Source organism: Stylophora pistillata, chromosome 6, assembly GCF_964205215.1.
Source record: "Stylophora pistillata chromosome 6, jaStyPist1.2, whole genome shotgun sequence".
Lineage (NCBI taxonomy): Eukaryota > Metazoa > Cnidaria > Anthozoa > Scleractinia > Pocilloporidae > Stylophora > Stylophora pistillata.
The window spans coordinates 10,911,549-10,939,282 of record NC_142524.1 but is presented as its reverse complement, the minus strand read 5'-3'; the positions used below and the strand labels follow the sequence as shown (position 1 = coordinate 10,939,282).

At 41.2% G+C, this 27,734-nt stretch overlaps 1 protein-coding gene across 1 annotated transcript; it reads right to left on the bottom strand.

The window, feature by feature from the left end:
* Nucleotides 1-201: 201 nt before the first annotated feature.
* LOC111339304 (echinoderm microtubule-associated protein-like 6) lies at nt 202-27,734 on the bottom strand. The gene is made up of 38 exons (XM_088763043.1): nt 27,456-27,734; nt 24,720-24,879; nt 23,777-23,875; nt 23,461-23,569; nt 23,184-23,329; nt 22,684-22,819; nt 21,608-21,723; nt 21,439-21,524; nt 21,062-21,199; nt 19,400-19,656; nt 18,914-19,126; nt 18,072-18,316; nt 17,467-17,621; nt 16,335-16,518; nt 15,462-15,567; nt 15,293-15,386; nt 14,804-15,107; nt 14,132-14,329; nt 13,600-13,644; nt 12,970-13,168; nt 12,584-12,676; nt 12,048-12,179; nt 11,594-11,859; nt 10,675-11,003; nt 10,173-10,269; nt 9,275-9,475; nt 7,539-7,737; nt 6,253-6,482; nt 5,325-5,482; nt 5,046-5,157; nt 4,718-4,786; nt 4,497-4,616; nt 3,757-3,929; nt 3,130-3,292; nt 2,432-2,535; nt 2,187-2,340; nt 1,857-1,957; nt 202-1,135 (listed from the first exon to the last, which is right to left on the bottom strand). The coding sequence occupies exons 1-38, from the start codon at nt 27,650-27,652 to the stop codon at nt 1,111-1,113; spliced, it is 5,913 nt and encodes a 1,970-aa protein (XP_088619169.1). The 5' UTR covers nt 27,653-27,734; the 3' UTR covers nt 202-1,110.

Below are 27,734 nucleotides of genomic sequence, written 5' to 3'. Positions count from 1 at the left end.
AGTTCCAGGCATTCAATATTGGTAAAACGGTGCGACAGTAACGGAGGAGTGAAAAAACGAGGGAGATCTGGGTCAGGTGACGACTCGACCCAAACTTCCGTCACTTTCTCACTTCTCTGCTACTATTAAAAGTGCGCCATGAAAATTTTCCATGTAAAGGAATGAGTTAATTTTCTTTCGCTCTAGCACACAAAACAAAGGTGAAGTTGTTTATGTTTTATAATTTATTAAGCCCTCGAGACCTTTAATAATTTCCTTTCCTCGTTAAGATAAGACCCTACAGTACTAACTATACAGAAATGTGCTTTCAATTAAATAATAGTTGATTTGTCGAAGACCAAAGTTACGACTATTTCATGTCGGCTTCAGGCAAACAGACTGGGAGCCATCGCAAAATAGCTGGAGAGATCAGCTTTGAAACTTTGAGTAGTCTTTCCACTTTCTTGGCACTTCGAATCCCCTTCATCTCTGACTTTTTTTAAACAAATCCTCAACTAAATCCCTATCGGCTCTTAAAGAAAAAAATTCACTCCGATTGGTGAAGAAAACTTGTCGTAATTCGTCATCACTGACATTCCGGAATTTCCTAAACCAATGGCCGCCTCTCAATCTACTGATTCAGTACATTCCAGGTTTTTTCCTCTTTGCTTCAACTTAACGAACTTAACGCATTTGAAGGACGGTTAAAAATCTCAAAGAAATTCTGTTCTTTCGCTATTAACACCTTTCTCTCACGCTTCGAACGCGATTTCAGGGAAAAAAAAAAACCCAGAGATACTTAAACCGTTTTTTAACTTCTTTTTTGCCAATCTGAAAACGAACACCACAGGGTTCTTCACAAGTCGTGACGTCATTCTCGAGCCGTTTCCACTCCTTAGCAGCTTTGAACATCTCTGATTAAATCCTTCGGCTAAACAAATATGTCGTCTCCGAAGTACACCGTGAAGCTAACCACAGTTTGAAGTTGAAGAGCTCCAAGTACTTCCCATTTCAACCGTACAATTACTTTACTTTTGGAGATGAATCTTTTCAGACCCGATGTCCTCTTTACTTCTTCTTAATGGGTGTTGTCGTGTTTTACGAGATCGCCACCTTCCCAGGGAATGCAGTTTATGTACACTTCCAAACAAAGACACTATTAAAAGGGGAAAAAATGTTATTGAAATTACCGAGCTAATCTTAACGATTGTTCTGAGGTTTTTCCAACGATTCCGCCGATAAGCTTAGTGGAGAGGAATGTGGCACAATTTCTTCTGCATTCTCTCTAACTCTATCGCGTTGCAGAGGAATTTCGACATTACCTGTGCATCTGGGCCCAGTTGTTCAAAGGCGGATAAGCGCTAACCCAAGGTTAAATTCTAATCATGATCCTGGTTTTTTTTTTTTTCTTTTTTTTTTCTTTATTTCAAAAGCCTTTTTCGGATCATTTCCTCTATTTGGTTTAGAGCACTCGATATTCAAATTCTAGACAAAAAGACCTTTACTAAATTTTCTTTCAAAGCTTTCAGGTCTGAAATCAGATTTCACACTTACTGTGGATTATGTTAACCCCACTTTGAACAACCTGGCGCTAGTAAGTAACTTAGCTTGCCAACATTTTATCTGGAGCTCAGTTGCTGTGGCGTGCGACAGCAAAATTGGAATTGGCTGGAATGGATAGAATCTTCAAGAGCTGCTTAAATCTTTTTCGGGTGGGAGGGGGGGGGGCCAAGCTTAAGGCAGATGTCAAAACCGTTCTTACTTCATCCGTCAAGCACAACGATTCCCATCTTCCTCATTCTGTCTTCATAAAATGAGCGAAATTTGTGATTTGGTTCAAAATCAACAAGCACAAATATCTTGCCTCTCCAACTTACCAGCAATCGTCTCCCCCTGCACTTATCAAGTATCGGTCATCACAAGTGAATCGCACGTTAGTCACGTGAGCGGAGTGACCCACATACCGCTTGAAGGGAGCCTGGAAACAAATACACCCGGATAATTTACAGCCATGATTTAAAAAATTGTGAGGGGTTCTTTTTCAAGCTGCCAATTTAAGTTCGCACACGAAAATAACTAAGAAATTCGCACTTGCAAGGCAGCTAGTTGTATATCTAAAGTCATATTAACATAATAGGTAAAAAAAAAAAAAAGAAGCACCATACGGTTTATTGCACTTAACGTAGGTCATGACAAAATAAACTTACAAATTTCTCTGAGGCAGGGAACTCAAACAGCTTCACAAAACCAAAGTCATCACCGGTGGCGAGCGAGAGGCCGCTGGACGAGAGATTGGCGCAGTTGACGTCTGCTTTGTCAGCGTTACGAGGCCAAACGCCAATGACTTCATTACCAAGAACACTGAAACGTCGACAAGTAAGAATAAGCACGGAAAAGTCGTTCTCTGAACTTATTAAGTAACAGTGGGAAGTTGAGTACAAAAACTACTTACCTCGTCCATGAGGCCCAAGTGATTCTGTTGATTTCTTTTCTATCTTTCAAGGGATTTCCACTAGGAACTGTGAACACTAAACGCTCATAAGCGCCCGTGGAGACCTTAGCCAACAAACAAACAATATGTAAGCCTGATTGTCGAATAAAGAATGCGAAGGAAATAATGATCTGAGTTGCCAACGCAAGCCAGATGCATGTCTCTCTTCCATCGTGACCGGCTCTATTACTGTGCTTCAGAAACTACCAACGAGTTCGATTATACTGTATATTTAATTTTTTAGTCACAAGTGTCCTTCATATCTAGTGTGTTATCAAAAAAGGAACCACATTCACGCTGTCATAAACGACCTGGTCAGGCATTAAGTGTTTTCGGCGCAATCCAGAAATAACATTAACCATTGATGCGCTCCTGCAACATATGCGCCTGAAAAAAATTTTTTTTTAAGTTTGGAAAAAGGATGTACGTTAACGCGACAATCATCCGTCAACCAGCGTCTCTGCCTGTTTGTTACTTTCGCGCCAAAAGTGAATTTAAAACCTAGCAACAGCCAATCAGAAAGACTACACGCGTTTCCGAAGATTTATTTCGTAAATTTTGAATGATGCATCTGTTTCGGGGTAAAAAGTGGGATACGGCAAAAAAAAAAATAGTCTCGTTGTCAGTCACATATAACAGTTAAAAGGATTATTTCACACCTGAATGAACCTGCTATCAGCAGAGAAGTCCATCTGAGTGACGAACGAAGGAATTCCCTTACAGTAACCAGCACGTGAAAGAGGTCGTCCTTCGCGAAGCTCATAGAAGTCAACACAGCTGTCGTCTGATCCAACTGCCAAGTATTTTCCGTCTGGACTGAATCTATCAGAGTCAACAACACCATCATTTGTTTGGGAAAGGTGAAATCAACCATAAAAGAAAAATGATAAGAGCAAAGCCAACAGCGGCACATGATTGCGGGGAGGTCCATGGGAGCTCAGAAATTAGCCGTGACAAGCCTGGATATCCAAGTGAACGGAATAATGGGAACTTAGCAGTGGACATTCCACTAGATGGTTCTTCTTGTCCACTGTTTCCAGGTCGAGTCGGATTTGAAATGTTGGTTTGGATAAAAACCCTCGAGGCAAGGACGAAAACCTAAAACAAACTCACATGTGACACCAGGTCCGGGAATTGATCTGATTGGCTTGTTGAATCGTCTATGCTTGGCCTGAATGACCGTTAAGAACGGGCAAAATCGCATTCTACCTGGTCCCGTCCCGAAATAAAGTGAGTCAGTTGGGGAGAATTTTTTTCAAACCAATCATGTTTACTCAATTGTTTACCTAATATCTTGAATGGCTTGGTGACGATCACGCTTCTGCGCCACGATCTTTAGCTCAGCGGTTTTCAGCAGAGCAAAAGCGCCATTTTTAAGACCTACAGCAAGAAGTTCCCCGTCAGGTGAGAAAGCCGCCGAACGAGCGGCGACGCCCAATGGAGCCATCTTTACCATCGTCTATAAAACAAAATTTTTCTGTTCCTCGATTTACTTTGCTGACAGCATACTAAAGTGTTTGTTATCACAAATCTCCACGACTGTCTGTAGAATTGTGTAAAACTTTAAGAAAAATCTATTTTTTCTCAGTTTTTAATCCTCTCTATTAAAATGGTCAAAGGTGAACACATGGCTATCCAGGTGAGGTAAGTACACGTTTCCAAGAAGAATTGCAGAGAGCAGTAGGACAAAGTCAATACAATCTCGAATTTATTTTACTGCAGTTTTCAACTAGGTGTCGAAAAACCAAAACCAAAGTAATCACGGTGACCAATCAGAAGGTGGTTTACATTAGCATCAGCCAATGACAATACAAAGTGAAAAAAAGCCAATTGCTTGAAACTTAAAGCGCAGGAAAACGCGAATGATTGGTTGAGAGGATAGTGGGAATTTTCTGTACCAATCACAGAACAAAGTTAAGCAAAACCAAAGCAATTCCGGATTACTTTCGACACATTTGTCACGCTCAACCCATCGAACTCAATAGGAAATTACTCCATCACAGATCAACCAATCACAGAGCATTACCTTGCTGGCCACGTCCCAAAGCCTTACTGTCTGGTCATCGCTTGCTGTCACGAACACTTCTCTATCCGGGTGGCAGGCTAGTCCCCAAATCTCCCCCTCACCGTGACCACGAACGAGGGTCTGGGAAAAGAGTAACTTCAGAGAGTTATGTACTACTTGCAATAGATCAAATGAAGATCACGCAATGCTTGAAATTATAAAAACACTGAGATAACCCTGACCTGTAACGTGGCTGCTTTCTCTGTGATTTCAATTATTTCACTGTCCTTTGTGCCAACCAGGATTTTACCCTAAAAAGAATAATGAACTTTCATCTCTCAGCTGACAGCAGTTTCCAGAATTTGTTACAAACATTGAAAGCAGCAAAACAAAAGGAGTAGAGAAGATTGTGGACGTCTTATTTGCTTCCACGCACATAATTCAACATATTCCTTCTGATTTTTAAATACTTTAGTACATCTCAGACTCAAGATGCATTACTTCAAGGGTTGAGGTGGGGGAGCAACCGTTTTAAGTGAATGTTTTCAAACAATAAACCGCTTAACTAACCTTGCCTCTGCAGACTGACCGTACAACACAGGGACCTGGACCCAAGGATAGCGTGCGGCACCGTTTCATTTCCTGATCCCACAGTTTGATGCCAACGCCTTCCTTGGCGTTCCTGTGGAAAGGGACAAAAACGTGATATTACCAGGCCCTTCTAGTATGGCCATTCCTTGTGGGGTAGACCACTTCTGAGAGTCAACAAAATAGCTTCTAGCCGAGCTGGCCCTGCTTCGTAAGTACCACTCGCGAAACGCACAAAAAGCCCACTTCCCTTTTTCTTACCCTTTGTCCTTGCCGCCACTAACTATGAGTCCATCCCTGAATGTTGTGTGCATCGCGAATACGGGTCCACCGTGTGCTCGGCTAACCACCCTCGCAAGCTTGTGACCTGACCACACAAATATATCTCCGTTCATAGCTCCAGTAAATGTCAAGTTTTCCTGTGTGAAATTAAAGTATATAGGTACATGTATGTGTGAGGGAATGGATTTCAGCAGAATATTACAAAATAAACGTAAAAGTCGAACATCAATAGCCACCCTTCATATGAATGACTTTCCAAAGAGAGTAGAAAGGGAAGATTTATTATTGCAATTTGGTTTTATCAACTGAGTTATTAATGTAAATTGCCCACCGTAAAGAGTTTCAAAGCTGACGTTTCAAGCGTTAGCCCTTCGCCATTCGCTCTCACGAAGAGCTAACGCTCGAAACGTCAACTTTTAAACTCTTTAGGGTGGCCAATTTTCATCACCAACTCAGTTGATAAAACCAAATTACCTTATTACCCCCACCGACACAGCACCACAGTTCCTTTAGAAACTTCTTCACCTTATTATTGCAGTATGAACCAATTCATTCCTTTGCTATTGTGGAGAAAAGTACGCTGACCACAGCCGCTTTCTTTAAAAAGTAGTTTAGCGAGGAACGCGAAGTGAAAGCGCAAGAACGAGCAAAAAGCGCTAAAGCGATCTCCCCTACCCTGGACGATGATTCAGGAGAAAATAAAAGATCAGTGAACAGACTAGATACAGTGACAAAACGGTACTTTCTGAGTTCCTCCCTCCTCTCAAGAGTATAAAATGATTCCCAATGCTTAGGGGGGGGGGGGGGGGAAGGCTGCAGTTAACTCGCGTCTCATCCAGGAGAAATCTAAATACTACTTGTCTGAACAACTTGACTTTCAACAGCGTGGAATGCACTAGTTACTTACCGCTCCAAATGCAACTGACAACATAGTCTGCATGCGTAGTTGAGAATCGTCTCCCTCCCCCTGCTGGGGAGTGGTTATGACCCCTCGTTTTCCTACAAGCTGCCCACCGGCCAAAGTCCAAAACTTGACGTGTTTAACACCACACGTGACAAACTGGCTATCAGAGTCAGGCCTGAACTCAGCAACGAAGATCCTGTCGGTGTGACCATGAGAACTTGCGAGCTTGGTTCCTGAAAGATTTGAAGGAAAGACAGATGTTGAATTCAATCGTTTTCAAAAAATAAACTAACACGATTTCGTAACGATACTTTTGGCTTTAGGTAATTTAGAATTCAGTTCAAAACTCAAATAGATCGTTTATTAGGTCTAACAAAAAAAAAATAACGTTTACAGCAAATGAAAAATATTTTCGCATCAGTAAAGAAACGCCTAAATTCCTTCTGGTTGCCGTTCGTACAAAGTCATTCTATATCTTCCTTGCAACTCAATTTTAACGAGGCAAATTAAGTAAATTTTTCATGTCTCCACAGCACTTATCCCCAAAAATACCATAAAATCTTTGGACTGGACCTTTGAAATGGACCTATTTTCTACAATGAATAAAGGCTGATAGTTTCGAAAGAAACTGTTTGGGGTTGCGTCGGTGGGGTAACGAAATAATTTGGATATATCAACAAAGTTGAAATGGTAAATTGGCCACCGTAACGATTACAAAAGCTGACGTTTCGAGCGTTAGCCCTTCGTCGTTAGCCCTTCGCTCCGACGAAGGGCTAACGCTCGAAACGTCAGCTTTTGCAATCGTTACGGTGGCCAATTTACCATTTCAACTTTAACAAATGGTAAACACCACAGCGTACACTATTGAGTTATGGATGCACGCGGGAGGTTGCTAAGCACGAAAGAAGCGTAAGAGTCGCGCGAGGCGATAGCCGAGAGCGACTCTAGCTTCTTGAGTGCTTAGCAAACCTCCCGAGTGCATCCATAACTCAATAGTGTACGCTGTGGTGTTTACCATTTGTTTTATAACATAACATTGATAAATCGTAGCTAAAGAGTTCCCTTTCATTTAACAAATCTTACGTGACCAGAAAATACAAGCGCGCGGGGAAAAATTGTCTTTGCATTTGCTCACGTCAGCAGCGTACACCCATGGGCAAATGGGGGACGCTGAATTGACCAATCAGAGCGCGCGCTTTACTTTGGTTATGTTATAATTGTTGATATATCCAAATTATTTTCTACAATGATCAACCATAAATATTTCGTGACAAATCAACGACACTAACCTTCAGCCCATTTCCACACAGCAATGCTATGCGCAGCATCAATTCCTACAGTGACCAAAAGCTTGCCGTTGCAGCTGAAGTTCACAGCACAAACTCCCTTAGTGTGGAATCCCTGAATAACAGATAACGTCTCCTTGGACATGGCATCCCATACATGCACACACGGCTCTGTACCGATCTGGCCAGTTGCTACAATATTCTGTAAGATCACAGAGTTTAGGAGCAAATATTTTACTTTGTATAAAAAGTGTGGACAAAAGACTTAACACTCACAGCGCCAAAGCGCTGATGGTTTTCACCATCGACGCAAGCGCAAGCGTAAGCACAAACGCAAGCGCAACAGCTCTTAACTCACCGTGAAAATGGCCTCGAGGCAAGTACAAACAAAAGCGCAAGCACAAGGATCAAAATTTTTCCTTTTCTTGTACTAGTGCTTGGCGATGTTCGTTTTCATTTGGCGTATAAACCTTAGGCTTGCGTTTGTGCTTACGCTTGTGCTTGAAAACCTGCGCTAAGCCAAGGGAAATATGACGAATTGCTTAAGGTTAATCTACGTTGGACTGATACTCGATGCAGGCGAATTACCAATTCAAGGAAACATGGTCTAGCCAAGCCTTGTGTTAGGCTGGAAAGCCAACGATATGTCAACATCATGAAAACGACTTGTGGGGGGGGGGGGAGGGGTTCACTGAATGCAACGACTTTCATTTAAGGCTGATAGTTTCGAAAGAAACTGTTTGGGGCTGCGTCGGTGGGAGTAACGAAATAATTTGGATATATCAACAAAGTTGAAATGGTAAATTGGCCACTGTAATGATTACAAAAGCTGACGTTTGGAGCGTTAGCCCTTCGTCGAAGCGAATAGAGGAATTGTGGGTTGTGTGTGCTTTTAAAGGCAGAAAATGGAGCTACGTTATTGGTGGGTGCATGGCAACGAGAAAAACATGAATAAATCAGTGGAATGAAAAGCGTTCATTGATCCCTGTGGGATTTAGACTGCCGGTTTGAAAGATCTCATCCCACCCATCCCACCCCCTCCTCTCTCATTCCTTTTGACCCTCCCTCACCCCCTTGGTACAAACTTCGCTCTTTTACCAGCCTGCTGCTGCTGCTAAATCAAAGACGGTACTCGCTCGTCAAAACTACGCCTGCTCTGCAGGTAAAAGTGATTGCGTATTACCTAAAGGAAAATGACTTTCATTTAAGTTACACTATGGCAGCAACATGACCTTCATATTTCAAATTAATTTCTGTAGATTTACGTGTAATGTTCTTGAAAAGGGAAAGAACGCTAGAATCTTAGCGGAATTTATATAAGTTAAAAGAATATTTCTTCGCATTGTTGAAAACAACTTGAACAACAACAGAAGAAAAATAAAGGTAACATCCTCGCAGGTGATTGTTGGCTGCAGGGCTAGCGCCATTTAAGGGCGAGTCAACGTTACAACTTCGTGATCGTCTCCTTGACCGGTCATGTTTGATTTTGAGCAAGAGTGGACGGTGGGGAAGGGGACGGGAAAGGGCGTGAAGATTTTAATTGCCCCATCCCACCCCCTCCCCTCTCATTCCTTTTGACCCTCCCTCACCCCCTTGGTACAAACTTCGCTCTTTTACCAGCCTGCTGCTGCTGCTAAATCAAAGACGGTACTCGCTCGTCAAAACTACGCCCGCTCTACAGGTAAAGGTGATTGCGTATTAGCTAAAGGAAAAGCAAACCTATCTTGATTTAACTTTACCTTAAACTTAGGGTGCTGATTGGTGGTCAAACAGATGATGTCATCAGTATGTTCGAGGTAAAACGACTGCACACCGTTAGCGGTGCTCAGTACGATCCCTGCTCCCGCAGCATGGTATACAATGTCCCCCTCAGGGAGGTAGTGTAAGTTATTTCTGGTGTCGAAACCTCGGTAGCCATGAATGAATTCCAAACTTAGTTCCTGCAACCGTGGATGGTTTGTATAGAATTAAAAGAGGCATCACGAACGCCAAAAATTGATGGCGAACACCAAAACTTCGTAATAGCAAACGCACAAGACTCCTGAACGGAAGATCTAGATCTACAACCTCGGACAAAACCTGTTGAGACACATTACAAAAATACCTATTTTTTGCACTCACCCTGACAAAAATGCTTCCCGTCGCAAATTCAAAGATTGTTTTCCCCCTCCCCTATTGCAATGTTGTTTGCGGTAACACAAGAAATGCCTGCTTGAGCTGTTAAGCCCCAACAACATTGTACCAGGGGTGGGGAGGGAGGCAAGTTTGTTCCTTTTGGAAACGATTGTTGCATGGCGTGAAATTAAAAATTGCATTGAAATGTCTGAACAGTTTTGTCCGGGGTTGTAGGTCTCATTCCTGGCCGTGTCCCTGTATCGTGCTATTTCGGAATTTAAAACTCTCAAGGTGCTTCACTCCACCAAAGAGTTCAATATATGGGGGAATGGGGTGCACACTAAATGTACTATCCCACCCTGGAGAAGTAAAAATTCTCCCAGTCGGTAATGCGAATGAAACCAGAACAAGTTTAGGCAGCTGAGAAGAGCCTGTACAACATTGCAAGTGACTGAACATAAAATAAAGTTAAAACAAGAGAAACGAGATGGTGACCCTGTGAACCACTCCATACGCCATTACCTGGATGGGCTGGGATCTTCTCTTTTTTCCCGAGTCCCTTTGCCGATCCAGCTGTCTCACCTTCGGGGGAGCTTTGGAACCACGACTAACCGCGGGTCTGACACACGCAAAAAAAAACACAAAAATAACAAAGCAACATCAATACGCCAAACTGGGTACCGAGCGAAGATGTATACGCTAGTAGCAATCTGGTTTTGGCCAGAATCTCGGTAGAAAACTGCAGCGCTCGTTTCCAAATAGGTTACGGTTATGGTTGTTTCGTGTGCAAAAAAACTTCGCTTCTACAGTGACTATCTTCACCTGAGTGCATTGAAATGTAAATTGGGCACGGCGAAACTGTCAAGGAAATAGTCGGAAACCTGCCATCCCGAGGGATGAAGCAATAATCCGAGCCGCTCCATACTGTAGAAGCCGGGATAACCCCTGACAGAGATGTCTCGCGAAGCTCAGCCGTAATACACAAACCTCCCCGCCCCGCCGCAGATTAACAATGATTATCCACCTGTGTTCCTCGTCATCCTGTCTTTCCCTAAGGTGTGGCTTAACACCTTTTGTGGTTCGTATCGGATTTGCGTAAATCTTGTCCTCATACGTGAGATTTTTCTCCTTCTCAACGTCACTATCATAGCCTCCTTCTTCTTCAGAATCGGTGTCCGAGTCATCGCTATCGCCGCCAGTGTCCTCTTTTCCATGGGCTCGAGCATGTGACCACACCATGACGGATGTGTCGGCTCCGCCCACAGAAATTAAGTGGTTGTCATCGCTTGTCCAGCGGACGTTAGTCACATGCGCAGAATGTCCAACGTATTTTTTAAACTTAGCGTGTTTGCCCTGCAAATTAACGATCATTGTTTTTAAGCCTTGAATGGTTTTAGTTAAATATAGACAGCAACTGCTACCACTTACACACTGCGCAACGATACAATAAAAAATTAACGCCTGGCGTGGAAAAGCTAAAGATATGTGAGGTTTGGAATGAATTTTGAAAGAAGATTTGACAGGGTTATTGCATCAAGCTTTAAGAGGGCAATGCAGTGTGGGAGGGGAGGGCTGGGGGAGAATAAGAGAGTGTAATGAGAAAAAAATGGCGCAAAAAAAGGTTTCACCTAATTCTCTAGTGGATCGCGAATGATAAAGATAAAGGTATATAGATCATTTACCTTACAAGGTTATTCTGCAGTCAATACAATATAAGTACACTTACATAAAAAAAAAAGAATCAAAATATATGGAAAGAAACTATCACATAAAAGCGCAAAAAAATTAGAGTAACAAGATACAAAAATATTACAATCTAAACAAATTAAATATATTCAAAATCGAGATAGCAAAATAAATGCCCTTGAGATCAGCTGGTCAAATTTGCAACACCGTAAAACACCTTATCCTTAGAAGTAGCAAATCCTTTCTCTTGCACTCACCTGCACTGGATATTCAAACAACTTCACAAAGCCAAAATCGTCTCCAGTGGCTAAAATCTTCTTGTCCTTGGTTAAATCGACCGCGTTGACATCAGTGATATCTGAGTGGGGCGGCCATATTCCTGAGCAATCGTCCCCAAGAACACTTGTCCACGTGGACCAATCAATCTTCTTGGATTCACTGGACACAATAGCTTGGCGTGTACCACGAGGTGCCTCAAAGAACAGGCGCTCTTTAGCGCCTGAGTTTGTTTGGAGAAGCTTCCCTGAAAATGTAAAGGATTTACTTTGAGTCAGTTTTGGCCTTGTGTAAACCTACCTTTAACTTGAAGCTCTCTCCCTCTCTCTCAGCGCAATATTTTTTAAATGCTTTACAAAAAAAGAAGTCTGTACTTGATCCAAGTGGCCCATCCCATCGTGGAGTTAAACAAGCTTGGAATTCATACAAGCGTACCTTTCGAGTCCCAGTCCACATGAGTGACGTAACTTGAGCTTCCTTTGCAGATACCGACTCGTTTACTGCTCAGCACATTGTAGATGTCAACAAAGTTGTCATGTGACGCTACAGCCAAATATTTACCTTGACCTGTCATGACAAAAACGAAATGGAAAATGTTCACCACACTACAATGAATAATCACCCTTCCCTTTCCCCCACGGTGTAATATATTGAGTACCCTGAAGGTCATAATTATTGTGTATGTACCCAGAGTACATTGCAGTATTAAAGTTGTGTTGAAGTGGCCATGTTGTTGTGACTTCGTGGTTCTGTTTAACCCAATATAGTGGCAATATACTACACACAGGAAACAAAGCCCAACACTATCTAAGAGAGCGGGGGAAACGGAAGGAATTGGCGGTGAATTAGGCCGCTATCAATACTTCGATCTCACTGGTATTTTATCCCCTGTATTTCGTTTCCTATTGCTGCTACGCACTCTGCAGAAGTTCTTGTTCCCAATCTTTCGATACAAAACCAAAAGGTCTTACCAGGTGAAAACTTGATGTCTGAAATTTCTTCCTTTCTGTGGTGAAACCCGACGATGTCATCCAGGGTTGAAGAGTCGACGACTTGAAAACTGCCTAAGGAGCAAACGAAAAATAGAGTAAACAAAACGTATTGAGCCTTTATTACTACGAAGGAACGGAGAAAAAAAACTCTAAGGGAAGAATGAGTAAGAAACTTTCCCTTCTTTACTTTCTCTAGGGGTGGGTATGGGGGTCGATTCTGGACGGGTTTTAGACGAATTTACTCTTACCAAGGAACGATCCGTCCGATCTTGGATGGACGCGCTCGATTTCGAAGTGATCCGTCCATCTTTGACCGGTCGCGCAGAGATTTGACGCCTACTCATACTCGCTGTCAGAATTCTTACCGTCTTTATATCCAACTGCCAGGACTCTTCCATCAGGTGAATACGTCACACTCCTGGCAGGTTTCGTCAGTTTACGTACATTCTTTAACCTATGATCAGCTAGATCCCATACCCTCACTGACATGTCGTCACTGACTGTCGCACAGAGCTCCTCGGCTGGGTGGGAGGCCAGGCCCCACAGTTCACCTTCCAGATGACCCTATGAGTAATCAAACAAGCAGCAAACTGGACTTTGAGTTGAAAGTCAAATACTTCCACAAAAAACGTGAATCACAAATTGTGCCTAGTCTAAAGTGGGTAGGGGATACTGCTGGCTTCTCACTAATTTGATCCAATTTTGAATTCTGGATTTGGCGTCACTTTAATGAGATCTGGGTTGATAAAACTTACCTAACTCCTCATGAGGCTCTGTAGTGTTCTCATCATTCCTCCCCCTTGGCAGCTAATTAGCAGTTAATTCTCTACAGTCCTACCTTTAGTCTCTGTTGGCCACGGCTCGTCCCACCCCCCTCCGTTCCCCCTGAAAACCATGCGATCCCCCCTAAATCTCCGAACCCCCCCTTCCCACAGGCAATAAAAAATGAGAGGTTCCTTTGAAAACAAATCAACCACTAGAAGATGACTAAGTACCTGGATGAGAACTGTGATGGGTCCACTCTTGTCAATCTCCATGATCTAAAATTCAATTTCAAAAGAATTTCACTTTCACATTTTTATCTTCTCTTGTGCTGGTGGGAGGCGCGGTGGCCTCATGGTTGGTGCGTTCGACTCCGGTTGTGTGGTCTGGGTTCGAGTCCCCGTCAGGGACATTGTGTTGTATTCTTATGCAAGACAATTTACTCTCACAGCGCCTCTCTTCACTGAGGGGACTGGGTACTGCCGAATTTAAAGCTGGGGGTAACCTTGTGATGGACTAATATCCCTTCCGGGGGGGGGGGGGGCAGAAATACTCCTGGGCGCTTTATGCTACGGAAAGCGGAGTCAAGCGCCGGCCTGATGGGCTCGTGTACAGTCTTTTCCTTTACCTTTTTGCCCGAAAGCTTTACGAGTCCTGAGACCAGAACCAAAATGCGAGAATTAAAATAGTGAGATGTCAGTCAATGCTAGATTGCTTCAGCCACAAGATTTACTCAATACAAATTGCAGATGGAACTAAAAATACCTCGCCATTTTTGGTACCGACCAAAATTTTCCCCTGTCCAAGTGTTATAGCACGGATGGGGGGAACATCTTCCAATAAAATTGAAGCCGGTGGACCTGGACTAAGACTTGTGCGAGTGACCTTGTAACTCTTTAAACAGCGGGAGAAATTATCGTCCCATAGCCCAACTGTACCATCTTTTCCACCAGTCACAAAGCCCTGTCAAAACAAAATCAGATCGTTGTGGACAGAAACACAAACGCACCATTATCCTAGGGGAAGGTAAATTAAAAAAGGTTGGATTTTAGTGTTGGCAAATAATTTCTTAACCTTTACTCCCGAGCTTTAGTGGTTAATTCAGCTCAATTCTCCCCTCTAACTGCAATACATTTCCTTGTAAATCAGTTGTAAGAATTTGGTGTTAGATCAAGATAACTTCTAACTGATAAAGTTTGAGTATTCTCATTACCCGTTTGCTAGATAATGTACGGATATTATAGGGAGAAGTTACATGTTAATCTTTTTTGGGAGTCAAAGGGATGAGAAGCTTTCAGGTTCTATCGTGATTCAACTTCCATCTGCAAAAAAACTGATCATTACATCAACCTCTCGGTCAACACTTAGAGTTGCTGGAATATGAATAAATGTCACTCAAATTTTAGCCAATTTCAGTTCGCAAAGCTTCATAGTTACCTTTTCTAGCACTTGCATAGCAAACACAGGTCCTTCGTGAGCCTGCACTGAGTTTTGCAGAGCATGTCCCTGCCATATGTACACTTTTCCACTGGCTCCACCAGAGTACACCAAATCAGGACTCTTTCCATAAGTGGCACACATCATAGTCTCGGCTTTCCCCGCGCTACCGAACGTTCCTCGCTTGGAGGTGAAGCCACCACCGGTCTGTGTCCAGAACTTGATATGCTTCATGCCAGCTGTCACAAGAAGGTCTGGGTTTTGAGGATTCCATTTGATGACAAATATTTTGTCTTTGTGTCCCCTGAAGTCAAAGGTACATGATTAAGTGCTATATATAAAGGTCTCCACAATAAAATAAAAAATCCCCCAGATATCACCACATAAGCTAAGAGGCAACACGTTGAGGACGAGACAAATTTTAGAGTACATTTTTCTTTCATCTCTCTTTATTTTCGTTGATTTGTTTTATGAAATAAATTTCTTTACCTTGTTGTTGCTAATTTTTCTCCTTTTTTCCAGTCCCATACCACAATCACGTGGTTATCATCAAGTCCCACACTGGCTAACTTCTTCCCGTCACCTTTAAAGGAAAGTCGCAGGTTTTCAGAAATGCCTGATCATAGTAGCAAAGATCACTACTTCATATATGTCTAACCTGAAAAGTCGACAGCACAGACACCCCTCTCGTGTTGCCCCTTCAGAATGGCTAAGGTCTCCATCTTCACAGCATCCCATACATGGACAGCAGGGTCCCGACCCACCTAAGGATAAGAAAAAAAAACAGCTTATACAGAGAAACTTACCATTTAGGTTAGTAGCGTCTACACTGTAAAGATTTAGGTTCAGGTTGGTTTACGACCTAAAAACCCAGAGGCGCAGCTGAGGGGGAGGGGGGCCGGAGTGCCCGTGAACCCCTAGTGCTACTCCCTCCTTTAGTGAGAAGTTTATTTTTTTACATCAAGGACATTTAACTATAGTTCAGGTTTGCAAAAAAAGCCCGAAACCGAAAAATCTAAGCGGCATATATCTTTTCCTACTTACCTCTCCTCGCTGCATGAATAAGAGCCCGCAGCTGTAAAGGAGCGGTATAAGCAAATTCGCGTAAGGAGCGCGGGAATTCTGTGACTGTTAGCTTAGATGAGTCCGCCACCCACCCCCACAAGGTTTCAAAACGCTCAGCGTCTCTGAAGTTTTCTTCAGATATCACAACACGGTGAGCCAATCAATGCGTAACCCCTGGACCTCAACAATAGGCCATTTTACAGTGGTGTACTCAGTTGCCAAGCCTTTGAATTGGAGCGAGGTTGAAGGCGACCTTTTTGTGAAAGAGACCAGTAACTAGTTAGCATGATACCAAAGTCAATTACATTAGAAAATCAGTAACGTTTGTATCATAGCAAGTTCACCCTTAGCCTCACTCCTGTTCTAAGGCTTGGCAACCAAGCACGCAACTGTGAAATGAATCATTACAATATCATGTCATCCATAAAATTTTTGGCAAACGATCTAAAAGGAATTTCGAACGTACCTGCCCAGTCGCCACCACGTCTCTCACAGGGTGTATACACAAGCAGAGGATGTCGTCAGTGTGCGCATTATAAAATCTCTGCTTATGATCACGGTTGTACACAATCCCAAGAGCAGCCACGTGGTACACAACCTCGCCACTTTGAGTGTAGAACAGATTGTTGCGACAGTCGTACCCTCGGTAACTGAGAAGAAATAGATATATCTTATTAACCTAGCGCGAGGGCCGTGCTGGGAGAATATCGGCCCGAGATCTTGACAGTACGGACCGAGCGCAGCGAGGTCCGTACAAAAAAGACCGAGGGTCGATATTCTTCCAGTACGGTATCGAGAAAGCTTGGTTAATAAGAGATTTATTACACGACTGAAGTTCAAAGGGACACAAGTGCGGTATCATTCGGGACAGTGCCCGGTCCAATACTGAGAGAATATTGACCGGCAATAGAGCATTTTGATTGGTTGATTTTAGTTATTGGCCCTCTGACTTCCCAAGTCGTGTAATAAAATCAAATAATTGGTCAATGAATCATTCTGAAAATTACTAAATAAAAAGATGAGATATCCTATTTTAAGGCAAAGACATCGACTACGGATTATGTCTTCAATGTAGAAGGGACCTAAAAACTGGAAAGAATTCTTTAGAGACGGCTCTATAATAAAATTTTAACCCTTTGCCTGATAAGATTCCAAATTCTCCCAGCTATGAGCGATATACTTCCTTACGCATACAACAAGAGAATTTGATATTACATCGAAACAACAACTTCAAGGTAATAACTTAACATGCGCTCAAAACCAGTCGAAACATCGCCATCAGTACATTTGATAGCCTACCTACATCCTGAGACAAACGAACAAACGTTCATTTATTCTCGCAGCCTATTTGCTGGACAACATATTGATAGTGTGAAGGGAATTTACACGTTAACTCACTTCTGGGCATAAATGCGTAAGACAACGTGTCATTTTATTCGCGTAGATCAGGTTAGAGGAGGTATGCACGAAGACTCGCGCGCGTCTCAACACTCGCGTGTACCTTGCGCGTGCCCTGTACATACCTTGCAATGGCTCTACTCGCCTGAGAAAAGCAAAAAGAGTAGGCCTTTCCTGCAGGCTAAAAGTAAGTCTCTTACCCAAACACAAACTCTAATTTCAAGCCCTGACTGGGAGGCCTCTGCCGCGGTACACTGTCTTCCTTTTGTTGTTCTTCTTTCGAGAGCTTCAATCTTTCTTTCAAGGCTGGCAAGTCCTCCCGATACAGTGTTCTGCCATAGTCAATTTGACGTTCCTGAAATGGAACAACAATTGAACTTAGTTCTGGATGGGAATGAGTTAGATACAAAACAGCTGAGCCATTTAACAGGTGGCTATACAAAAAGGTCTTTATTTCAGGCATCTCCACTCGATTTTGCACGACTTTTTCCAATTTCACACGGAACCGTCCGATTGCAGACAGTTCTAGAGTGGACGATTCCATCTACTCACAGACGGTTCTATACAATATTTCAAACTTTTTCCAAGGCGCGTCTCTGTCAAATTCTGAACAAAATGTTTGGAAACAAAATTTGTAAAAAAAAAAATTAGGAAAAGCATCCCTGAGAGCAAAAATATCATATAAAAGACAACAATGTACCACAATTACAAAGAAAAGAACAAGTCTAATTCGGCTGCCTCGACGGTTAACAATTCCAAAACTCATCATTGACAAACAGCTATCCATTCACGATCTCAGGCTTACATTTTCAATATCACTGTCAAGTTCATCAGCATCAGATGCTTCCGAATCACTCTCGTCACTGTGAGATTCTAGGTACGCCCCTCCATCCACGTCATCCCCACCATCATGTGACCCTTCGGGCAAGTAACGCCACTGAAAGATTGCGTGATCCCCACCGCCGACGCTTATCACTCTCATCGTGTCATGTGAAAATCGCACATTTGTCACGTGTGCAGAATGTCCAACATACTTCCTGAATTTCGCACCTAAAAAAAATTGTTCAGTTTTATCTCTTTGAGTCTACTTTATCAAGTCCACTCAAATTCAAAATGTAGAAGCCTTAATATAGAAATCAAAGTGACGCTGTGGTGATGTCGTGGATATACTCTGCAGAATATAATGTGAATCCTGCGATTGAATCTTCATCTCCGGAAGATTCCTCCCCAATTGATCCGCCAAATTAAACAATCGGCCCGCCATCTTTTATAAGATGCATTATCTAGACTCCCAAACTCCTAAGGCCATGCCAACGCCACGAAATTTGCATATCCCCGCCTAGCTCGTTCTTGTGCTTCGTATATCCACGAGGAAAAAAAAACCTTAAAAATTGGGTCTATGTCATTCCTTTTGAATCAGAATAAATAACGCCCAAAGCACAACACTATGGCATTAACCACCATTAAAATCCAATATCACCCTGACACACCCTTTGACTCCCACGCAAGCTTTCCACGATGGTGACGTAAGGCAGCGAGGGGCTTAGGCACCAATACAGCGATCGTGCGCATGGGGGTAGTGCCTGTCATGGCCTACTCAAAGGCTACAAAATTTAAAAAAATTGGTATACTTATTTCGAAGCTCACCTTTTCTTAGACAAGGAAATCTAAACAGCTTTACAAGACCAAAGTCGTCTCCAGTAACCAAGACTTCATTCTGGAAGCTGGCATCACAAGCATTAACATCGTTTGTATCGGTGTATTTTTCCCAAATTCCATTTACTTCCACTCCTAACACACCAGTCCATGTGGCCCAATGAATTGCCTTCACTTCCTCTTTGTTTGCAATACGCTTGCCACCTGAGAAAAAGAAATATAAAGAAAAAAACACAAGTTAAATCACATGCAGGTCCTCCCAATGTGCTGTTAGAATTTGCTGCTGCTATTCTAGCATTTATAAAACCCACTTTATAAAACCCCCAGGGACAATGACATCACCAGTTTCCAATACAGACCACTTAGGCAGGATATTAATTGCTCTCAACACCAGTCTCCCACACCTGGTTAATCTCAACTTGATCAATAAAAGCTACAAAAAGCAATACATTGGGAGCTCTTACACGACACACTTACTTGGCATCTTGAAGAACAACCTTTCACTGGCACCAGAGTTGGTTTGCAAGTACTTGCTATCCATAGACCAGTCTAAATGTGTGATAAAACTTGAGCTGCCTTTGCACTCTCCAACTTTCTTGTAACGCTGAGCCACGGAATAGATATCCACAAAGTTGTCATTAGATCCCACAGCCAGATGTTGTCCATCGGGAGAGTACTTCAATTCATGAATGACTTCTTTGCGGTCTTTTATGTGAGTTACTTCTGAAAGATCCCTTTGAAAAAGAATTAAAATCTACCTCTGTTGATCATCATTATGTAACAAGATATCACTGCAGGACCACAGACAGCCCAAGCTCACTGTGAGAAAAGCGGACGTGACTCTTACAGTGTTGCGCAACGTTTTATATTTATAAAGGTTTGTATGGGATGTTATCGGTTTGCCTTAAAAGAGAGAAAAAAATGTCTCGTTTTGAAATTAAAATGGACTTACCTTATTGCCTTGTTGTTTTCTTTGTTGATTACCAGCGTCTCAGGCCATTTTGAAGCGTTTTCGGAGAGTTAGCGCTATGTTAGTGTTCAGTCTTTTTTTAGCAGTTGAACACCAACATGGCGCTAACTCGCCGAAAACGCTTCAAAATGGCCTGAGACGCTGGTAATCAACAAAGAAAACAACAAGGCAATAAGGAAATCTTTATTTCAAAACAAGAAATTTTTTTTCTCTCTTTTAAGGCAAACCGCTAACATCCCATACAAACCTTTATAAATATAAAACGTTGCGCAACACGGTAAGAGTCACGTCCGCTTTTCTAACAGTGAGCTTGGGCTGCCTGTGGTAGGAGGACTAGCAGTATGAAAAGTTCATCACAGGAATTCCCTAAACCCTTTTCTCAACATTCCTGTGGTAAATTTGGGAGTGGAAAGTGGCAATCAGAGTGCTGACTGGGAAACGTCAACTGCACTAAAATTTTGTTAGCTGCAGAAGGAACAGGACGTCTCTTACCACAGGCTTCCAACCAGTGAATTCTCGCACAAGATTACTGCGTCCTTCCATTTAAAACACTATGTTCATCAAAACAGACTCATTTTCATGCTTTACTTCTATGAACAGAATTTGGTTGTGTGGTGGTATGGTTGGTTAACTGTGTATTGGGAAGTCTGGGCTGGGGTGCTGTCCATGGCCAGAGAATTAGAGCCAATGAGGATTGAGGATCCACCTTTAAAACCTTATTGTGAGTAATCTAAATTAGTATAAACTCGCTAGGTAATATTTTAATTAGAAAGTGTGCATGCAGACCAACCCTGTGCTGTCGACCCTTCTTTAGAGGTCTTGCAGGCAACAGTCAACCGCTGGTACCTGGCTTTTAGTGAAACCTCTACCTCACGCTTCGCTACCTTCACTCCAATGAAGGGCTAACGCTCGAAACGTCAGCTTTTATAATCGTAACGGTGGCCAATTTACCATTTCAACTTTGTTGATATATTCAAATTATTTCGTTACCCCCACCGACGCAGCCCTAAACAGTTTCTTTAGAAACTATCAGCCTCTACCTCAGATGGTTGTCACAAAAGAATTTGCTTAAAAAGCTTCCACTCTGTGAAACCTGGCAAACCTGACTTCCTCTAGGTATAAATGTAACACTATGTTTACAAAAAACTGCCAATTCATATTAAAAATACCTTGCTTTTAAAACCATGAATGACCCATCACCAAGCCCTACAGCCAGATGGCTGCCGTCAGCATTGAAACCCAATGAACGCACTTTCTGATCCAAGTCTGTTCGCGCCAGCAGAGTCATATCCAACATACTCCATAGCCTGCCAAATTAAGAAATATAATACTAAAATCAGTATCATGGGTACTTTTTCAAATTTGAGGTGAGAAAAAGTAGCTCATTCAAGGAGGGGGGGGGTCAAAACAGCTTCTGCCGCATGCAAATAACCACGGTTGTGATATATCAATATACAAAACTGATCATTATCATCTTTATCATACCAGAGAGGTATCATTCAGACATCTCTAAACTACCTGAGTTCTTAGAGAACAAAAAATGTACCTAACACTTCTGTCATCACTCCCTGTAGCAAACATTGGCTTCTTTGGGTGTACAGCCAAAGCCCAGAGCTCTCCTTCAGCATGACCCTGACAAAGAAAATCAAAGCCTGAATCCATAATACTTAAAATGCTTGGAGGGAAGACAATCTCAGTAATATTTTAATACCCACCTGTACAATGGTTTTTGGTTTATCCTTTTCCGTCGCAATAACTTCAAACACCTCACCAGCGTTAGTACCGACAAGAATTTTTTCACCCATCCAGTATGCACTTCGCACAGACAGACCTGACCATTTGGACAAATTTATAAAAATAACTTTAATCCCACTGTTGAAAAAGCCCCCTTCTTTCAATTGATCTCCTTTCTAACAATCCTTACCATGCTCATTGCATTTAAATATCATTTAGCAATTTGCATTTTAGGTCTTGGCAAGTTTAAAATGTGCCTCTACCCCAAATGATCCTCTTTATCTTACCGGACCTCTCTCTCTCTCTCTCTCTCTCTCTCTCTCTCTCTCTCTCTGATAAGCTTCTGTCTCTAATATGCCCCTCTCTCTATCATAAACCCCATCCTTTATACCAGCTCCATCTACATGCAGCTTCAAGTCCCACTGGAGTGTTTGGGACATTACCTCTTAATTACCAGTACTTAACACTTTCTATCCCCATTGGTTTAGAATTGATGAAGTTGAAAATATACATGATATAATTCTTATTATTAAAAACTGGATCATTGGATAATGCAATTCAAGACTTTTTATTGGCTTAGCCATTATGGTATATGAGCCAATATACCATAATCTACAAAAATAGTAAGCGTACGCATCAGCTTAAAATTAAAAGGGAGCTGAAAAAATTTGTCTAATATGAAGTTTTGTCTAATATCTTGGGGGCGTTTTTAAGAAAACAATTATTCCACTCGCACTTGTTGGATATGAGATGATTGTGGCCAACTCGGGGCTACGTGCCTCGTTGGCTATCTATCATCTCATATCCAACGCGCACTCATGGAATAATTGTTAATTTCACACAGCTCACTAAATCCCTACAGTTCTGATCTGCACAACTTGTTTCACAATCAAGAGCTTCTTTAGTTGGTGATCATTTCCTTTATTCTGATGACCATAATATGTGGTTCAGGAGTGATATTGTAAGCAGAAATTACATGCTGTCACTCTTTGGAGTCAAAGGGTTCATATTTGCTGCATGCATAGGAATCTTGAAAAACATTTCAACATTGCATCACCTTCATAGCCAACTGGAGTGTTGATCATCTCTAGTTTTGTGATTGGTTTAAAGTTGTTGTCCCACAGAATAACAGTTCCATCTTTGGATCCTGTGGCATATCCATCACTGTTTCCATGCATTGTAAATATTGCTCCCTGCAATGAAAATAAAATGGAAATCAGCCAGTAATTTCTCTTGCTGGCATTTAAATGTCAATACCAGTAATAAAACTGGAAGGGAATTCTGAGGGCTAACATTCCATCCAGGAGGTGAAGAGATGTTCCTTGTAACACAGCAGAAATCTAAATATGCAAAATGTTTGTCTCATATGTGCGCAGTATTTGGCTTAGCTCCCTATCAAGTTCTCTGTAGCTTACCTGAAGTAAAACACATTACAATGTCAAAAGTCTTCATGAAAATCCTGGGAACTCAGCTGTTTATTTTTCGCTAGTTCTTTCTAGGGCAGTATTTACAGTTTGGAAAACTAGTAATTCTTGTGCAAAGTATAACCAAGCTTACATTGTGTGCATTTGGAATAGTTCCAGACAAGTTGTGACCTTTCCATTTGTAGATTTCTCCACTCAGGGTTCCAGAGTATGTAACATCATTAGGACCAAATGCTAAACACAGATTTGTTTGAATCTCTCCAGCTTTACCAAAGACTCCTAAAAGAGTATTCAGTGAAAAACTGTTAACATACCAGCAAAATATAAAGTACAGCAGAATCACCAAATCTACATAAGCACAAAATTACCCACAAAACAATTATTAATTCCATTTAAAAAAGACCTGTAACCTTTTTTAGGATTGAGAGCATTTCCACACAAGGTCCAAAACTTGATATGTTTCACACCACAGCTCACCAGCAAGTTTTCTTGATAAGGGTTAAACTGAATGTCAAAGATCTGCAGACCAAAGAACAAGAAAATAAACTTAGAACCTGCAATGAACTAGTATTCCACCCTGGGGAATATCTATAAAGCAACATTCCCCTCCTACTTACTATACACTGAATACAGTGGGATAAACTTTGACAAATAATGGGCTTTTTGACGTAATGTGTGCAAGACCTGAACTGTTTTCATTGGTAAAAATAAATTACATTGTCTTACTCGATCAGTATGTCCTCTGACAGATGCCAATGCTCGCCCCTTTCTCCAGTCCCATACTGATATCAGGTGGTAGTCTTCCAAACCCACTGACACCAAAAGCTGTACAAATATGCAATTAAAGCACATAAAAAGAAAAACACTTGAAGTCTGCACCAGCATAAAATGATTCTTTTGGTGTGTGACCGTTGCGTGACACATTGCATTTGCAAGTGCAATTTGTGGTCTTTGAAAAATTTACAAGTGATTTTTAATAATAATAATAATAATAATAATTTAATATTTATATCGCACAAATTAACATGTAGATATGATCAAATGTGCATCACAACACTTTTCGGGGGACTTTGGCCAGACTGCATCAGCAGTTTACAAACAATCGAAGGAAGATGCCCCCTCCCCCCAATTCCCAGTAAACAGGCCAGACCACATCACAGTAATCTCGTGAGTGGGTTCTTTAACGTCCCCTGCCTAACCAAATTAACTAATTACTAGAACCAGGAGACGGGAGCTACAGTTTATCCGTCCTTATCCGAGAAGACTAGAATGTCTATCCATTTCTTGATATTATAGAAAGGTAGCGCATTCTCCTCAGTTATTTTAAGACCTTGAGTGTTGGTCCATCCAGGGTTCGAACCATCAACCTTGACCTCCTGCTCAACAGTCTAGCCCTCTAACCAATTGAGCTAACCGGGAGGCGGTTTTTTACAACAAATTGCACTCACAATCATGTCATTACTTGTTAACTTACATTAAAAAAGCATCACAGTCAAGACAGACAAAAGTTTGACAATGCATGCTTAAAGTAATTTGCACTCATTTTACAACTTTGAACTTGTGTTACATGAAAAATGCACTCATTTTCAGCCAATCAGACACCTGTAGTTTTTCTGTGTATATTAACATAAGAACTATTTAAGGAAAAAGATTATTATAATTAACTTACTGTGCCAGTATTGTTGAATGCCAAACAGGTGACTCCTCGTTGATGTGCATCCTTCAATATGGAAACTGTCTGACATGTTTTTGAATCCCAAACACAGACATATGGGTCCTTCCCAACCTGTCCAGTTGCTACCAATTGTCTCTCAGGATGTAATGCCAAACTGTCAACATAAAAACAATATTCCTCTCTAATGACATGTAAAAGAAAAAAATCTGCACTTGAGCCCAGAGTCCATGAACAGTTTAATAAACCCTGCACTTTCAACTGTTTTAAAGCATCTGCAAAGTAAATATCAGACCCTTATGCAACTACACTCCGTAAAGTACAAATGATGCCCAAGTCAAGTACAAATATCACACAGTATTTGTACCCCAGAGAACCCGTTAGACAGGTTTTCTCGCATCGCGCAAGCGAAAAATGGGATTGAAGATACAAAACAAAATGGCCAACAGTTTAAATCATTTTTCTGACAATGAAGAGTTGGAATGGCTGGCCAATATTGATCCAAGTTCATTAGATAAATTGAACAAAGAAAAGCAGTTAATAGATAACAATGAAATTTCATCTGTTATGGAAGAAAATACCATACTGTTGCTTTGCATACTGTTGTCGCACACTCCCCGTAAATAAATATCCACAAAATTCACCCACACTGAAATAACAATTTGGTGTGTTGAATAATAAATAACTTATTGGACATTTTAGTGTGTCATATTGCTGAGTACTTTTATTTATAATCTGTACTTTGACTCGCCCCACAGGCTTGTGAAATTACAGCATAACTCATAAAAATACTCAGCGATACTACACAACAAAAAGTCTAACAAGATATATACATCAAGAGTGGCAACCCAAGAAAATGTCATCCTCATAGCAAAAATGCCACAATCCTAATAATATTTCATATTGAAAATGTAGGTCTGCAACTCAAATCACTAAAGAAAAGCCAGACTAAGAGTTTGTATAATAATCAAGAGCTTTTCTCACTGATGATCATTCGCTTTATTCTCATGACCAATAATTCAAGGTTGATATTGTACTGTTAGTTTTGGGGATCTAAGGTTTAAGCTAAAGACCAGTGTAGTATACAATTCCAAATCTCTAATCTAATTTTCCTTTAACATTTTTTCTTGTTCAGGGGTTTCATTAATGTTTTCAGCTGGAGGGCATCTGATTTTTACAGGCAGGCAAAACATTTTGAACTGAACTTCTTTATAAGTTAAACTTTCCTCCAGATTGTCAAACCAGGTGGGCAAAACCTTGCTCACAACTGGTCAATTTACCCAGCGCCTGGCTCTTAATGAAACCCCAGCTTGTTTCAAAGAATATTTCCTTGAAACAACACAGGGGTTGAGAATGTGAAATTGATAAACAGAGATCGTCACTTGAGGGCTAGTATAAACTTTTAGTATAATATTAAGTGGTTCTTATCAATTTTCAGCTGACACAAGGCAAAGGGTCCAATTGAAAATTAACAATATGGGTAAAACAAATATATTTGGCACATTGACCATCATGTTAATAGATATCAAGTGATCGCAAAGGACAGACCAGTCTAGTCAGTATTTTAAATTTAGGGCAGTACCTCAAAATTTTTTTGGTGCTTCAATATTTAGTTTACTGACACTTGTTTTTTCACTTTACACATGTAAGAGAAGCAATCATGTAAAATTATCAGCCACCATTAATTCAGCACCTTGCAGCATTATCTTTAGGGTGCCTTTTCAGACACAGCATGTTATTTGAAGTTGATTTCAAAATGTCACATCAATTTCTAGGCTGGACTGTTCAGTAGATAATATATTCCTTTGATCATTTCTCTCTCACTATGTAAATAATTAAGTAACATTATTTCTGTAGTTGGCCCATCCATTTGAAAAAGGTTTTTCAATGACAAAACAATCTAAATATACAAAAACTCGTGCCAGAAGCTTCCAGTTTGACAAAATTTACATATAGACACTTTGAATTGTAAATTCGTCTGGTTACTTGCGGATCAATAATTGAGCATTTTATTAATTTCTTTAAATATTCAAACAAGAATATAGGGTGTGACAGTTCAGTTGCTATATTTTAAAAAGCGTACGAGCTCGGAGAAAAATACGTTCAGGGAATAAATGATCGGTAACTGGAAACGCTGGAAAATTTTCTCAGATTTTGTCGTGATCCAAAGTCAGTTTTCCAGCGTGTAGTCATGAAAATAAAGAAAAATTAATGTCATCAACTTCGATTTCCTCACAATTTTGTGAGGTGCGGCACGGAGATTACTGGGGCCTTCAATGCAAAATGGAAAATAAACGCAAAAAAAAATTTTCTGGTTGTACAATTTAGGCTTCACTTTGTACCTTAAAATCAAATCAACTGCAAATTATTAAATATTTCGCTTTGTATGACTGATCAAGCGTTCGATCTGCTCAGCTAGGGAAGATTTTATACAATTTCCAAGACCAAAGTTTTAGAAGCCTTCGTTCAAAATTCAAAGCTCAAAGAACCTATAACAAAACGAAATCACGCGGATAAATCGCGGTCAAAATCGAAAAACGACTTGTACATCGATTCAAAAGGTAACTTGTACTCAATGGGTTCACACGGCAACACATGTCAACATATACACACAATATACATGTGTATGAATTATGTTCTAGGACTGCAAATACCTCAAGCAAACATATATTTCACTGCTGCTGTCAACAAAATACTTCACAGGATTCCCTTAGACAGTCAAACACCACAAACCTGATAATATCATCGTTATGTCCAAGAAAGAATCGCTGGGAGTTTTCCCTCGTGTTGGAAACCACACCGACTCCTGCCACGAAGTACACGATCTCTTTCGATGAGGTGTAGTAAAGATTGTTGCGGCATTGGTGTCCTCTGTAACCGTACACCCATTCTAGCTTTAGCGACGAGGTCGGTGCAGTTCTATCTGTCATTTTACCACACAACACTAGACCGTGCCACCCTCTCGCAACCAAACAACGCGCCAAACTCCATATTCAACTTCCTTTCCGCGTT